Raw genomic sequence first — 14,316 nt, forward strand, 5'->3', positions numbered from 1 at the left:
CTCCAATATGTCTGTTTAGTCTATAAGGTGCCACAGGACTCTTTGCTGCTTTTAAAAGAAAAGAGGAAACAATTAGCAATTGCCAAACAATGAAATAATTTCACTTAAGATTTTAAAACGGGCTCTTTTGAGAAAAAGATTTTCTTTACAAAAAAAGACTGACAACTGTGATCCATGCCTACATCCGTTTCAGCTAGTGTGGAAATATATGCTTCTGAGGAGGCAGACTAACTTCTCTGGGATGTTAGCGTATCCTAATGCAGGATCAGTATCTGGGTACAGACTGCTTCAGTTTGGGAGACCTGAATAAAAGACAACATTTTACAGTTGTGAGGAGCTACGTTTTAAAATTATATAATATGAAGATTATGAACAAAGGTATATTTCCTAATAACCATATTGGAAACATCCTTGATCAAAGAAATAACTAATTTCTCTCATATTGAAGCAAACATTTTCTTCCATCTCTGTCAACTTCTGTAAGGAAATTTGTGTAAGCAAAAAGATACAATAAGCTAACACAATCTGCAACCTAATGAATCATATCAGTAGACCAACCTCAGTATTTCCCACAAAAATAATTAAGACCATTAGCTTGGAAGTGTTATTCTGTGGGCACACGTGTGCCCTCAGCCCTATTTCCCTGAGCTGGAATGCTGAGTATTTCATCCGTAGTGTATGCAAGAAAGGCCTAAGATAGAAAGTTGTAGCTGCTCCACTTACCATATCAAAGTCTTGAGAAACCCGCCGTTTGCGCAGCTCCTCCATCCTCTCACACACATCAGTAAAACAGGTGTTATAGTAATCTGCGTACTGCTGTGCCAGGTCATCGATGTTACCCAGTGACCCATCCTAGGGAGAAGAGACAATGAAATAAAACAAACGCTTCATCAAAGTTAAAAAAAAACTCAGATTTTACAAGTAACCATGGTGATTACACATGAAATGGAATTATCAGGCCACCTTATTAATGTAAAATTTACTGAAATTGTCATTGCCCAGGGCTGTGGCTTGCTTGTTTAGCGTGAGTGTTTTCTATTATATTACTGATGTGGAACTGACGAAAGCTGATGTCATAGCAGCTAAGGGGCATCCCTATGGCATCACATTCATGCCTGAAGCCCCCTTTCATGGATTCCCAATTCCCTTTGTTGGAATATCCCATATCCAGCAGGGATTTCCTTACAGTTCCTCTCCTGGGCAATGGAGGTTGCTGCACCTTCTCTGAAGGCCACTCCTGCTCCCTCTGCAAGGTGGCAACCAGAAAAGCAACTGGTGACCACAGGGAGTAGGTGTTCACGTACTGCGAGGAGGGGGCCATGCAAGTGTCTAGGTACATACAGACGACAGCAACATATGGAAGGGAAATAATGAGGCCCAAGAAACTACCCCCAGTCTGTTCCTTGCTGCACTAGGCACTCCAACACACATCCAAGCTCACTTGGGTGACCTAGGCACTTAGCCACTCATCCCACCACCAGCCTTAAGCCCAACCCAGCTGTCCCACTTCCTTCACTGCATATACCATTATTTGTGGGGAGTGGCTCTGTTGTCTCTGACAACAGTAAATAACACTTCTTCAAACATCATACTCTTCACTTACAAGCACAATGAGCAGGACTGCAAATTGTCCCAGTAGAAGCATCACATTTCTGCCATAAGGACACTGCTAGGTGACCATTGTTATCAGACTGTGTGTGTAAGAAAGGGACAGAGCACAGCCTACACGCCCATTCTCCTTAAAACATTTTTTAACTTCTGCTATGAAAATCAATAAAGCTGGAAATACCAATCTAGTGTTAATTCACAAGGGATTTCAGAGAGGAGTCCTGCTGCCTCGCTCTGACACAATTTCATCAATACTACATCTCTAGGATGAGATGAAATTAAAATTCTAAATTATCAGAGATTGGAGTTTTTCATAGCCACAAAGCATCAGTTTATTATAAAAATGATAATTGCTTTTCTTTATGGTGTGAAAAACATATCTGGAAAATATGAAAGACTGGAAAAACAGCAAAGTTCCTCTCAGGGGTAAAAACAGAAGGAAGAACTATGTTTTATGTGATACTAAAATACAGGGTCTAATATTGAGTGGGAGGTGAATTTGTTAAGAGTACAGAGCATTTTACTGGTGTCTTAATTGATAAGCATAAGAATTCAGGTTGAAAATCTGGAGTCAATAATATTAATAGATTAATACATACACCTAACATTAATATAAGTTGTTTTACAGAAAGTGGATCTAAAATTTCTTTACTAAAGTAAAAGTATTACTCTGAGTTCTGAAGGGCAAAATTTGCAATTAAATCAGGTGCCCTAATCAATATTTAAGCAACTAATACCAGCCCAATATCCAGAGATGCTGATTTGGGTGCCTAACTTTAGCCATCCAACTTTGCTCCAAGTCACAAAGAGAAGCCAGTATCAGAAGCAGAAACAGAATACAGGTATCTTGATTCCTAAATGCCCTATCCACTGGCCAAGACTGTCATTCCAATGGGACAGGTTAGCAAGGTTCCTCTAGGTTATTTATTTGCCCATTAAAACCAAGACAGGTTTGGAACTAGGCTGCATTGTTGAAATGAAATATAGAACCCATTTCAAACTCAAAACATGTTTGTATCATGAATGTAAAGGGGAGGAAAACCAAGCAGTTGTTTTGTAGCAATGAACATAAAACTGACTTAGAATAAATACAGTATGCTACATGCATTGGTTTATAAGCTAGGATAGGTATAATTTTATCTGTTTTTACACTATAGTAATGTGTACTATTGCACAGATCCTTACAAATGGAACATATGATTTTGAATTTTGTGAATATTCTTTGTGCATGCAGGAGGAGCAAAAGAGAATACTTTTCATGTTCTGAATTAATAAAAACAGATTTACAATCATCTCAATGTAATTTTGCTGTCTGAGTTCTATTAAAATGTCTCTATTGCACTTTCCATGCTTCTAAAATGTTTATTATTTAGGTAAAAATGTCTACATAGTTCTTAAATATCTGTACTGTGACTTTTATATATGTTAAAAACGTTTGTTTCTTGACTGTTTGGATACAAAAATTATCAAGAAAATCTTTTAAATAATTATATAAAAAAGTAGCAATGCAGATGCTTAAATAACAGAGAAAGCAAGATTATAGCAAGAAGGCCTACATTCATGAGCCACATCTTGCAATAACCACAGAAATTTAAAGACCCATTTAGCTGTCCAGTCCATCTTCTTGCCCAGGAAGAAAAGGCAGGACCTTATATTGTGAGATCAGATTATCCAGGTGGTCAATGCACATAGTCTAATTTCACTCCAAGTGAAACAATATCATACCTAGGATTCTAAAACACAGGATCTACTTACACTAGTACTTTTCCACATGCTAAACTCTGAACAGTTTCCCTGAAAGTTTTGTAATTTTCATGTTACAATAAACCAGGGGAAGGCAACCTATGGCATGGGTGCCGAAGGCGGTACGCGAGCTGGTTTTCAGTGGCATTCGCATTGCCCAGGTCCTGGCCACGAGTCCGAGGGGCTTTACATTTTAAAAACCTTATTTATTTTATATACAACAATAGTTTAGTTATATATTATAGACTATAGAAAGAGACCTTCTAAAAATGTTAAAATGTATGACTGGCAAGCAAAACCTTAAATTAGAGTGAATACAGGAAGACTTGGCACATCACTTCTGAAAGGTTGCCAACCTCTGCAATAAACTCAAAGTAGTGTACACATCCAACAAAATCTCCTATATGCCACTTGTTGAAGCAGTCACATCAGCACTTGGAATAACTCTGTATAACTCCCAGCCACCATACTACTCAACTTGCCAAGGCCCAAACATGGGACTTTCTGCGATAAAAGACAAAAATTATTCATGCAGGAAAAGTTAAATGCTGAGAGATTCACTCCCTTAGCATCAGTAACTTTCTATAACCTTACTTTCAGGATTCTTTATTTCTGGTGAATAATTTTCAACAACAGAAGTAGGGGGACACCACATTTGTATGGAATATAGGTAACTGTGATTAAAATGAGAGGATGCCAGCCATACCCATCCTCTTCTGGAGCAGCAGCCATGCTGACTGGCTAACAGTTAGACTGCACAAGCACGCATTGGAAGGTTTTTCTTCCAGTTGTTTCATACAATTAGTCACTTTGGAACAAGTTGTATGAGAAAACTCTAGCCTCCATCTGGGCTGCAAGCTCAATACATGTGCTTGTGTAACCAGATATTCTTTTCAGCATTGTCAGATCCCTGATTGAGCCTACCCGTGTGATCCCACGCACACAAAGAGCCACCCTTTGTAGGTGCAGGCATGCAATTATGGTTGCTAGTTCTACACTGCAGGGTAGTAAATGGAAACTTAACAGAACCATAGGCAAAACAGATTTGCCTGTTTACTTGTCACATGCATGTTGCATTCTTGCTGATAGTTTACACTAGTTTCAAATGGGGAAAGGGCAATTTGAAAGCTGATTTTTTTCTGTGGAAGGATTAACACATTTATCAGCTCTGGATGTTATAGGTAAACTCTAGCCTGGAGTTTCTTGCCTTGTACAACTGGTTTCTACTCATTTCCTGGTGTGCTTGGAGTACCTAAGAGTGAGGGGCAAGCTGAAAACAATTATGCAGATGAGCAACGAGGGGGAATTACTTTGTAAAACTAAAATTTACAATATTATGTTTCTCTCTAATCAGAATCTTAGATCTATCCAAACTATGTGTATTTAACAGACACAAAGTTATAAAGTAGAGAAGTGATTTTTTTTTTTAAATCAGTGAATCTGAAATTGCCAAATGTACTAAATCCAAATTTAATACTTGAAAGTTTGCTAAGCTATAAAAAGGAATATGGCTTTAACACAAGCTAAATTACAATTAAACAAGCTATACGGAACAGACTTACTCTAGAACTCCACCCATACAACTTCCAGGAGAAGTTCATGCAATATTACCAGCACAAGATTTTTATTTAAATAGCATCAATGTACACTAATGGTCCTGTACAGCAGGTGAAGCATGTCAAACAAAGAATTACAAGTGTTCATTATACACTTTCTGCAATAGAAGGGCAGTAGAAGCTTTTTTAAAGGAAGCAGGTCACGTTGTCTTATATTAATAAAGTTGGTTTCAAGCTTGGAGGTCTGTGGTTATGTCTTCACTGAAGAGTTAACTCATCTATCCTTGAGTTAACTCCTCCCAAGTTAGCCCACCAAGGGTGAGAGCGGCCACTCTGACAAATGACACTCAAGCAGCACAGAGTGACTGGATTACTGTACAGAGTGACTGCATTAGCAATGGATGAGTTAGGCCAAAGCTTTGATTTAGCACCAGGGGCTGCTCTAGGGATTTTGCTGCCCCAACCACGGCAGGCAGGCTGCCTCCGGCGGTTTGCCTGCAGAGTGTCTGCTGGTCCCACGGTTTGCCTGCAGGAGGTTCGCTGAAGCTGCGGGACCAGCGGACCCTCCGCAGGCAAGCCGCCGGAGGCAGCCTGCGTGCCACCCTTGTGGCACCGGCAGAGTGTCCCCCGTGGCTTGCCGCCCCAGGCACGCTAGGGCCTGGAGCCGCCCTTGTTTAGCACACACTCCTGATATGTCAGCTAATTTGAGTTAAAAGCAACACCACATTCGAGTTCAGGTTTGCAGGTGTGGACAGGACTTGGGTTTGAACAACATAGGAAGTATAATGTGAGTTAACTCTGCAATGAAGAGGGCAAGCCCTGTCTGAAAGACAGCATGAAGTTGAAAGTGGATGGAGGAAACAAAGCAGGCTCTCAGAAGAGAAGCACTGGTAGATTACAGAGCCTGGGAAAGGTGTTGGAACATTATAGCACTGGAACAACTCCTATTGACTTAACAGACCTGGAGATTGCTGACTTTTCCAGTAGCATAGGACACCATGACCAGACATGGGGATAGAGTTCTGCTCATGTAATCTCAAATTCAGACAGATTATACCCTCCACATTCATGCACTTAAATTCCAGAGAGTTTCCAGGAACTTGGGAAGGAAGATGTTCATCAAATAATTTTTATCCAACACTGGGAGTATTTATTTTACTATTTTTGGGATGGGGCAGCTGGAGAGTATCTCTGTTGTATAAGAAGAAACACAGCTGTATAAATCAATACAGGCCAAACACAGCAAACATTTCACACTCAGCAGCTTCCACTCATGTTACAGGTTACACAAATATTGACAAAATTCTGCAAAGGATTACACATTTGTTTTATGTTAGTTCAAGTTTTTTTCCATGGATGTAAGTTAAATACATACAATCAGCTCTACTGCACACCTTGATCTTTTAAGTGCTATTAAAAATCATGATGAAAATGGAGAGAGAAAATGCCTTTTTCATTGTTACTATTGATAGTATCCATTTTAGGCATCTCCAAATCATAGGTAGTACTAACCAGAAGATAACCTGTTTGAGCTCCTCTATGTTGCTTGGCTACTCAGTACATTATACTTAACTATTCCATATAATAATAATTATATGCTTTGCATTTGTATTGTGTCTTCCTTCCAAAGTGCTTTATAAATATTAAACTAAAGACTCACCACTCAGCCTGTCAGATAGGTGACTTCTAGTCACCATTTTCTAGATGAAAAAGCCAAAGAAATTGTCCAAGACAAGATTTTTAAAAAACTCCTACTGTTAACAGCATGATTATAAATCACTACATTTAAAGGATATTTAAAACCAAATTTATTTTTTGTTAAAGCAAGCATGCTGTTTATCTTTTTTTATTGTATTCAGCTAGGACAGTGAATCTACTCTGATCAGTTTTACCCTTGATCACAGTTGTTTTCATTTTCTGACTTTTAGGTACTTGCACTAGGCTGTCGGTTTCAGTTTCCAACACGTCAGTGGAATCCTTAAAATTTAAAAGAAGCCATAGAAATAAACAAATCCTGAAAGCATTTTTCATATTAATTTGCGTACCCCTCTTTTCCTTCTACACAAACTTATAGTTTGATCTACAGCACTATTAACCATTTCTGAAAAGCCACTTTCATTCATTTAGTGGGCACCAAATAGCATGAAGACAGGTAATATTGAAAAAAAAGCACATGTAAATTTACATTTACTATATATTGCAAAGCACCTTCATCTTATTACAAATACGCCCTATACTTGAAATAGGTAGGTCCTACATTTAAAATACCACAGGTAATTACAACAAAAAGATAAGAGCTTTCAAAACAGCATTGTTTAAAATATACAAATTCTCCAGTAGCCCACTGAAATGCACTTCCTTAAATTTCTTGGGCTAAATTATCATCACTAGCATTTTAATAACAAAACAGAACCATGCACCCAATGAGCTCTAGCTTTTATGTTCCAAACTAGATAGATAACCGAATTCCTACCACAAAAAATGATTAGCACCAATATTGCTACTATTGTCATGCAAACTGCCACGTTCCAGCTATATAATCCTATTGCCACATATTCTTCCCAAAGGAAGAAATTAATATGAAGCATGACAACAGATTGATTGATTTTTTCCCCCAAAGTACTTTGCTCAATTCTCAGGTAAAGAGGTTATAAAATATACTTCATAAACAAATTCTACCTCAGATCATCGCTGGTTATTATGCAAAAGAGTAAATAATCCAATAGTATTAAGGGGCAGAAACTAAAATGAATATTTAATTAAAAAATAATTATTGAAAACAGCAGTTGTCCAATATTTCCATTCTATGGTTATCCGGTGTGTACCAATATTTTCATCCTTTGATGCACATGCATAACAGTTTTTGGCAACACACAACTTTAGTGATACACTACCATGGAATTCCCAGTGAATTTGCTGATATGTATGTGAATACCAAAAAGTATCTGCCAGGTTTCATGCTGACGGAGTGACTACAAAGGGATATTGTAATGATTTGATGCTTATTATTACATTAAGATTAATCAGTCACTGAACATCAGTTGGTTTAATATGTTGGCAGCTTCCTTTGTACTGGATTTTTAGCACCATAAGGAGCAATGTTTTGTCAGATACCTCAGATGATGGGGGAGAGGCAACAGTCACAGAAAGAATATAAATGAATATATGTTACACAGCTAGGACCAATAAAGTTATAACCCAATCCTGAAAGGGGAATCTAAGCAGAAGGACTCTTGAATTCAATGGAACCCTAGCAGGGGATAAATTCCACCTGCATAATGACCTTGCAGAATTAGGGTCACAGGGGAAAAGTGGTAATTAGAGTCTACATTCTGCTATTGTGCTTATTTATGATCCTTATGTGTTTATGTATGAGGGATTTTTATAGATGTGTCTCTACTTACACACACATATGCAGGTTGCCACCAGTTCAGCTTTTACCCGGACACTCCGGTTTTTGGCTTCTGTGTCCAGCACGTAGGTTTGTCAGGTGCTCTGTTTTTAAAGGGAAAGTCTGGTTGAAAAGGGGACCTAGCAGAGGCCTGACCAGCACAGAGTAGAGCGGAAGAATGACTTCTCGTGTCTTGCTCACAACACACCTGTTAATGCATCCCAGAATCACGTTTGCTTTTTTTGCAACAGCATCACACTGTTTACTCATATTTAGCTTGTGGTCCACTATAACCTCTAGATCCCTTTCTGCCATACTCCTTCCTAGACAGTCTCTTCCCATTTTGTATGTGTGAAACTGATTGTTCCTTCCTAAGTGGAGCACTTTGCATTTGTCTTTGTTAAACTTCATCCTGTTTACCTCAGACCATTTCTCCAATTTGTTCAGATCATTTTGAATTATGACCCTGTCCTCCAAAGCAGTTGCAATCCCTCCCAGTTTGGTATCATCTGCAAACTTAATAAGCGTACTTTCTATGCCAATATCTAAGTCGTTGATGAAGATATTGAACAGAGCCGGTCCCAAAACAGACCCCTGCGGAACCCCACTTGGTATACCTTTCCAGCAGGATTGGGAACCATTAATAACTACTCTCTGAGTACGGTTATCCAGCCAGTTATGCACCCACCTTATAGTAGCCCCATCTAAATTGTATTTGCCTAGTTTACTGATAAGAATATAATGCGGGACCGTATCAAATGCCTTACTAAAGTCTAGGTATATCACATCCACCGCTTCTCCCTTATCCACAAGACTCGTTATCCTATCAAAGAAAGCTATCAAATTGGTTTGACATGATTTGTTCTTTACAAAACCATGCTGGCTATTCTCTATCACCTTACCCCCTTCCAAGTGTTTGCAGATGATTTCCTTAATTACTTGCTCCGTTATCTTCCCTGGCACAGAAGTTAAACTAACTGGTCTGTAGTTTCCTGGGTTGTTTTTATTTCCTTTTTTTTTTTTTATAGAAGGGCACTATATTTGCCCTTTTCCAGTCTTCTGGAATCTTTCCCATCTCCCATGATTTTCCAAAGATAATAGCTAGAGGCTCAGATACCTCCTCTATTAGCTCCTTGAGTATTCTAGGATGCATTTCATCAGGCCCTGGTGACTTGCAGGCATTTAACTTTTCTAAGTGATTTTTAACTTATTCTTTTTTTAATTTTATCTTCTAAACCTACCCCCTTCCCATTAGCATTCACTGTTGTAGGCATTCCTACAGACTTCTCCGTAAAGACCGAAACAAAGAAGTCATTAAGCATCTCTGCCATTTCCAAGTTTCCTGTTACTGTTTGTCCCTCCTCACTGAGCAGTGGGTCTACCCTGTCCTTGGTCTTCCTCTTGCTTTTAACGTATTGATAAAAAGTCTTCTTGCTTCCCTTTATTCCTGTAGCTAGTTTGAACTCATTCTGTGCCTTTACCTTTCTAATCTTGCCCCTGTATTCCTGTGTTGTTTGCCTATATTCATCCTTTGTAATATGTCCTAGTTTCCATTTTTATATGACTCCTTAGGGCATCTTCATAACCATTTCTGGTGGGGCCACAGCCCATGCCTGAACCAAGAGACAAGGAATAGAACAGTAAGTGGGAGGAGAGACACGTCAGCCTGCCTGTTAAAAAAAGAATATGTGGAAATGGTAGAAAGGAAAGAGTTCGTCTTCTGAAACGCTTCACATTCAAGCCCAGGCTAAAGGCCTACTTTGGACCTTCACAGCCTAAGACAAAATATATCCATTTCAGTGCCTGAAACACAGAACTACTGTGTGGAAAGCATGGTAAACATTAGCAGCTTATTTTTGGCATTTAGTTCTCAACAGGGAAGGCTACCAAAAATGCATGGCATATTAGCCTGCATTTCCCCAATACCTTTGGTTTTGGATACTGTAAGAAGTGTATACATGAAGAGTTGGATTTGGGCCATAGTAAATAGGGCTGTTCCAGAAAATAGCGGTGGAATAAAAACATCTGTATGATTGAAGCTGAAGGGAAAACATATTTGTTCCTGATAGAGTACACTCAGAAATTATTCAACAGCACTCCTCCTTGTGAAAAATATAACCACAGAGCTCCTTCCCAGGTCAGGGACAACTGAGCTTACCTGCTGCATAATAAAACTCAGGGATGTTCAGGCTGTTCTGGGACAACTTTAAACAGCTCACCAATTGCTTTTAAACATTTCCCTTATTAAATCACACACGCTTGTTAAACTTGCTTACTCAGGTCATTTCCTCCCCTTTCTTTTGTTCTTTTTCCTGTCCCCATTTCAGCTTGTGCAAGCCTTCCCATGCAACTGGCCAAATATTCTATTGCATTGCAAAAGAGATTAGTAGATGAATACAGACTCTGTGCATTCATTGGAGAGAGAGCCAATATGTTCCACCTTCCCGTATAATTTTTTTAAATCATCAGATTTAAAATAGACAGCTTTTCTCAAAATGGAACCATTAATCTGTGTTTATCTCTGTACCCATGGCTTTGTAATTGCTTTTGCTATGGTATGTCACATACCTGGTCGTGATATGTATCTGAAAATATTGCAGGGCTGCATAATAACAACACTGTTGATCCACTCACCTGCACTCTGCCCAGCAATCTGTTTTCACTGGAATTACGACCGACATCCCAAGCCTGAGAGCAGCTTCAAAACAGCTGCCATTTAAAAACAAATCCAACAACCAGATAGAGAAGTGTTTCCTTCTTTCCCCAAGGCTAAGGATGGGCTATATTCCATCCTATACCAGAGACATTTTATCTTATACCTAACAATCTCACAGTTTCAAGGTCTGTGATTTTCTGAATCTTCATAGTTACTAAGGTGAACAACACAGAAAGAAGAAGTGCTCTGTATAGCTCAAAAGCAAGTCTCTCTCACCAACGGAAGTTGGTCCAATAAAAGATATTCTCTCACTCACCTTGTCTCTCCAAGACAGAAAAGTGCAGCCAGTGGGGACCTAGCACTTGCCCCTCTAGTCCTGGAATGGCCTACAATATTGAACTTTAAAGTCATGACATTTTTATATCATGAAAATCTATTTTAGGTTATGTTTTGATATTGTCATGACTTCCCCTTGGCTCCTGTACAGTTGGAGTCAGATAACAGAGGACATGACATAGCTCCCATTGAGTCACAGGGAGATTTTTTATTAATTTTGCTGGCATTGGAATTTGGCCCTTAGACACCTGTCTTCAATAGATAGAGGTACAAAGACAGTCTCAGCAATTTTCCTAAAAGTTTTTCTGTAACATGTACCATATATGGAATACGTGATAGGTTATAGTCATAAAACAATTCATTTGAGAGGACCTATACATTTCACTAGGGGCTTTGACACTAGAGTAATGCAGCCATTCTGAACTCATGCTGTTAAAAACTTTATACTGAACCACATTACTATGTATTCTCTCTGCTTGTAGTTTATGATGCCTCATTATATAAATATATTAAAAAGAATACTTCATGGAGAACATAGACAATGGGAAGCAAAGTTCCTTAGCATCATCTTTCTCCCTCAGTTTTCATTGTAAAGAACATATATATTTGCCAAGAACATATAACAAGGCATCTTTGTAGATCCACCCTAAACATGTTGTTTGTTACTTGTAGATTAAAAACATCTTGAAGTGACATTGCTAGGATCTTTCACTCTGCATGCAGCACAGTGTAGTGTAGTAATGGAAACCTGATGTTCATCTAGGTCAAAACTAAATCAGCTGAAAAGTCCACATGTTCATCCCTGGCCTTTGGTATCAGAATTACCAGAATCATTCATTTTTCTAAGATCCTTAAAAAGTGGGAATTTATCCCAATTATAACCAGCTCTTTCATGTGCCCATGTATCTTAAAAATCAACATCATATGAGAACACTTAAAAGTCAATCAAATGATCCCATGAAGTCAATCTTGTACCAATGTTTTCGATGTTTATTTGGAAGGCCACTACCTCGACCTCTTTCAAATCCCATCTCAAGACTGTTGTCTGCTGTGATGCCTACAAAGAGTCAGCCCATCAATAACAGCTAGTCAAGAACTGCTCATTCTATCTAGGTTTTAAAAAAAAGTTAAGATGGTTTGGAACCCATCAAGCCAAGTACTGTACCTCTCTTCACTCTCCCCTCCTTTTGCTGAAGGCATTCACCTGAGTCTTGCCTCTAAATTAAATTGTAAACTCTTGGGGCAGGAATTGCAGCTATGTGTTTGCATAACGTGTAACATTATGGGGCTCTTGTCTTGAACGGAGCCTTTAGACATGCTTCCAATAGAAACAAACAACAACAACAATACTAATTAAGGATTTAAACGCACATAATCTAAAAATATCCTTGGGACGTCATTTCACTAAATCTTGAAGATGAAAAAAGTTGCTCAAACTGTTTTCTACTGGTGGGCCAGGATCATGAAGCATAATAGGAGCTATGGTGCGGGCACATTTCTTGAGCCAACGTCTAATGAAAGAGACTTGAGTGAATGCCAAACGTGTCAAGCAGAGGAAGGAACCAGTACTAATCTCACTGTATAGACAACATTTACAACAAAGACAAAACATCAATGGAAGGTTCACTAACAACTCACTCTCTTTGTATCAGTTTTTCCATTAGTTACACAGCACTGCAGAATATGATATTCTTATGTGGTGCTAAAGTCTCCAACATGCACATGCACTAGCAATCACAGCAGAAGAGATTGAAGGAAACAAGAGTAAAGACATGCAAGAATAAATTTATTCTTAGAATTTTACGAAACTGAAGAATTGAAGAAAAAAAACTTAAGTTTAAGAACAACACAATAATGAGTGGGCCACCGTACCCCAAAAAACTGACTGGACCTTTAAGCACCCAGCATATGAGATTCAATGGCATAGTAAAGCAAAAGCCCAAATTAAAAACACAGCAAAAAACTTTTGCCAACTTTATAGCCGTGAGTTATTACAAAAGGGTGTAGTCTATCCCCTGGTTTGTCTTGAAAACTAAAAATCTGCAAGGGGCACTTCCCTAGTCCAGAATATACTCATGAAATATAGTAAAACAATGAATTAAAAATCAATGAATCCAGCACCACTGGAATCCTATTTATTACTCATCCTGCTGTAAGAAATCTAGGAAAGAGTTTCTGTTTCAACAAAAACTGGCAGAAAATAGCTGCAAAATAAGGATTTCATTACAAACAATATTTGGGAGGTATCTCCAAGATATACAGGGTTTGTCTTATTTTGAGAATACGGAGTAATTTTTAATTTTTCCACTAGTTTTATAGTTCAGTTGTCTAACAAATGCCAGGCACCATGGGGCTGAGTTCCCTCAGCAGAACCTGGAGCTAGTCGGTTCAGCCTTCACGCAGCTTAATGACCCTAGCTGCGCAGCGGCAGAAAATCGCTTGAGCCACCAGCCAGCCTGATTGGCTCAAAGGAGCCAAAAGAGCTGTACTTAAGCTCAGCTGAAGGTCACTGTCTCTCAGCGCCTACACCCGCAGCTTCAATAATTGCTCCTGTGCCTGTCTTGTTCCCAGCCATGTTTCTGTTTTCCTCCACTCTGCTCTTGCCCTGGTCCCGCTCCAGTTCACACCAGCCCTACTCCCTTGCCCAGCTTGTCCCCGGCTGCAACAGCTGGCTCCGATTATTGACTCTGACTCTTGGGCTTGATTCCTGACTCCAGCTTTGGCCTACGGCTCTCAACTCTGGGGTCTAATCACTAGGCAAGATTCCTGCTCTAACCACTAGACCAGACTGCCCATGTGCCAGTCCTGACAACAAATCTGGCTTTCATATGCATGCAGTGTCCTGAATGCCACCAAGTCAATCTACTGGCATTTTAGCGTTCTACTGCTATCCAGGATTTTGCTCTAATCTTGCCATTACTGTATTTTAATGATCAATTACCGTATCAAAATCATGAACAGTAATGTAATTGACTAAGTGAGATTTGTATTAGTAAATCAGATCATCTTTATTTACAGCATCTAAT

At 39.0% G+C, this 14,316-nt stretch overlaps 1 protein-coding gene across 1 annotated transcript in view; it reads right to left on the reverse strand.

The window, feature by feature from the left end:
• Positions 1-14,316, reverse strand: part of SASH1 (SAM and SH3 domain containing 1) — a 179,742-nt gene that overhangs the window by 143,975 nt on the left and 21,451 nt on the right. Inside the window, exon 2 of the mRNA XM_050951603.1 lies at positions 724-852. Coding sequence (XP_050807560.1) covers positions 724-852 — 129 coding nt within the window. The remainder of the gene's footprint in view (positions 1-723; positions 853-14,316) is intronic.

The sequence above is a fragment of the Gopherus flavomarginatus genome, chromosome 4, assembly GCF_025201925.1.
Source record: "Gopherus flavomarginatus isolate rGopFla2 chromosome 4, rGopFla2.mat.asm, whole genome shotgun sequence".
NCBI lineage: Eukaryota > Metazoa > Chordata > Testudines > Testudinidae > Gopherus > Gopherus flavomarginatus.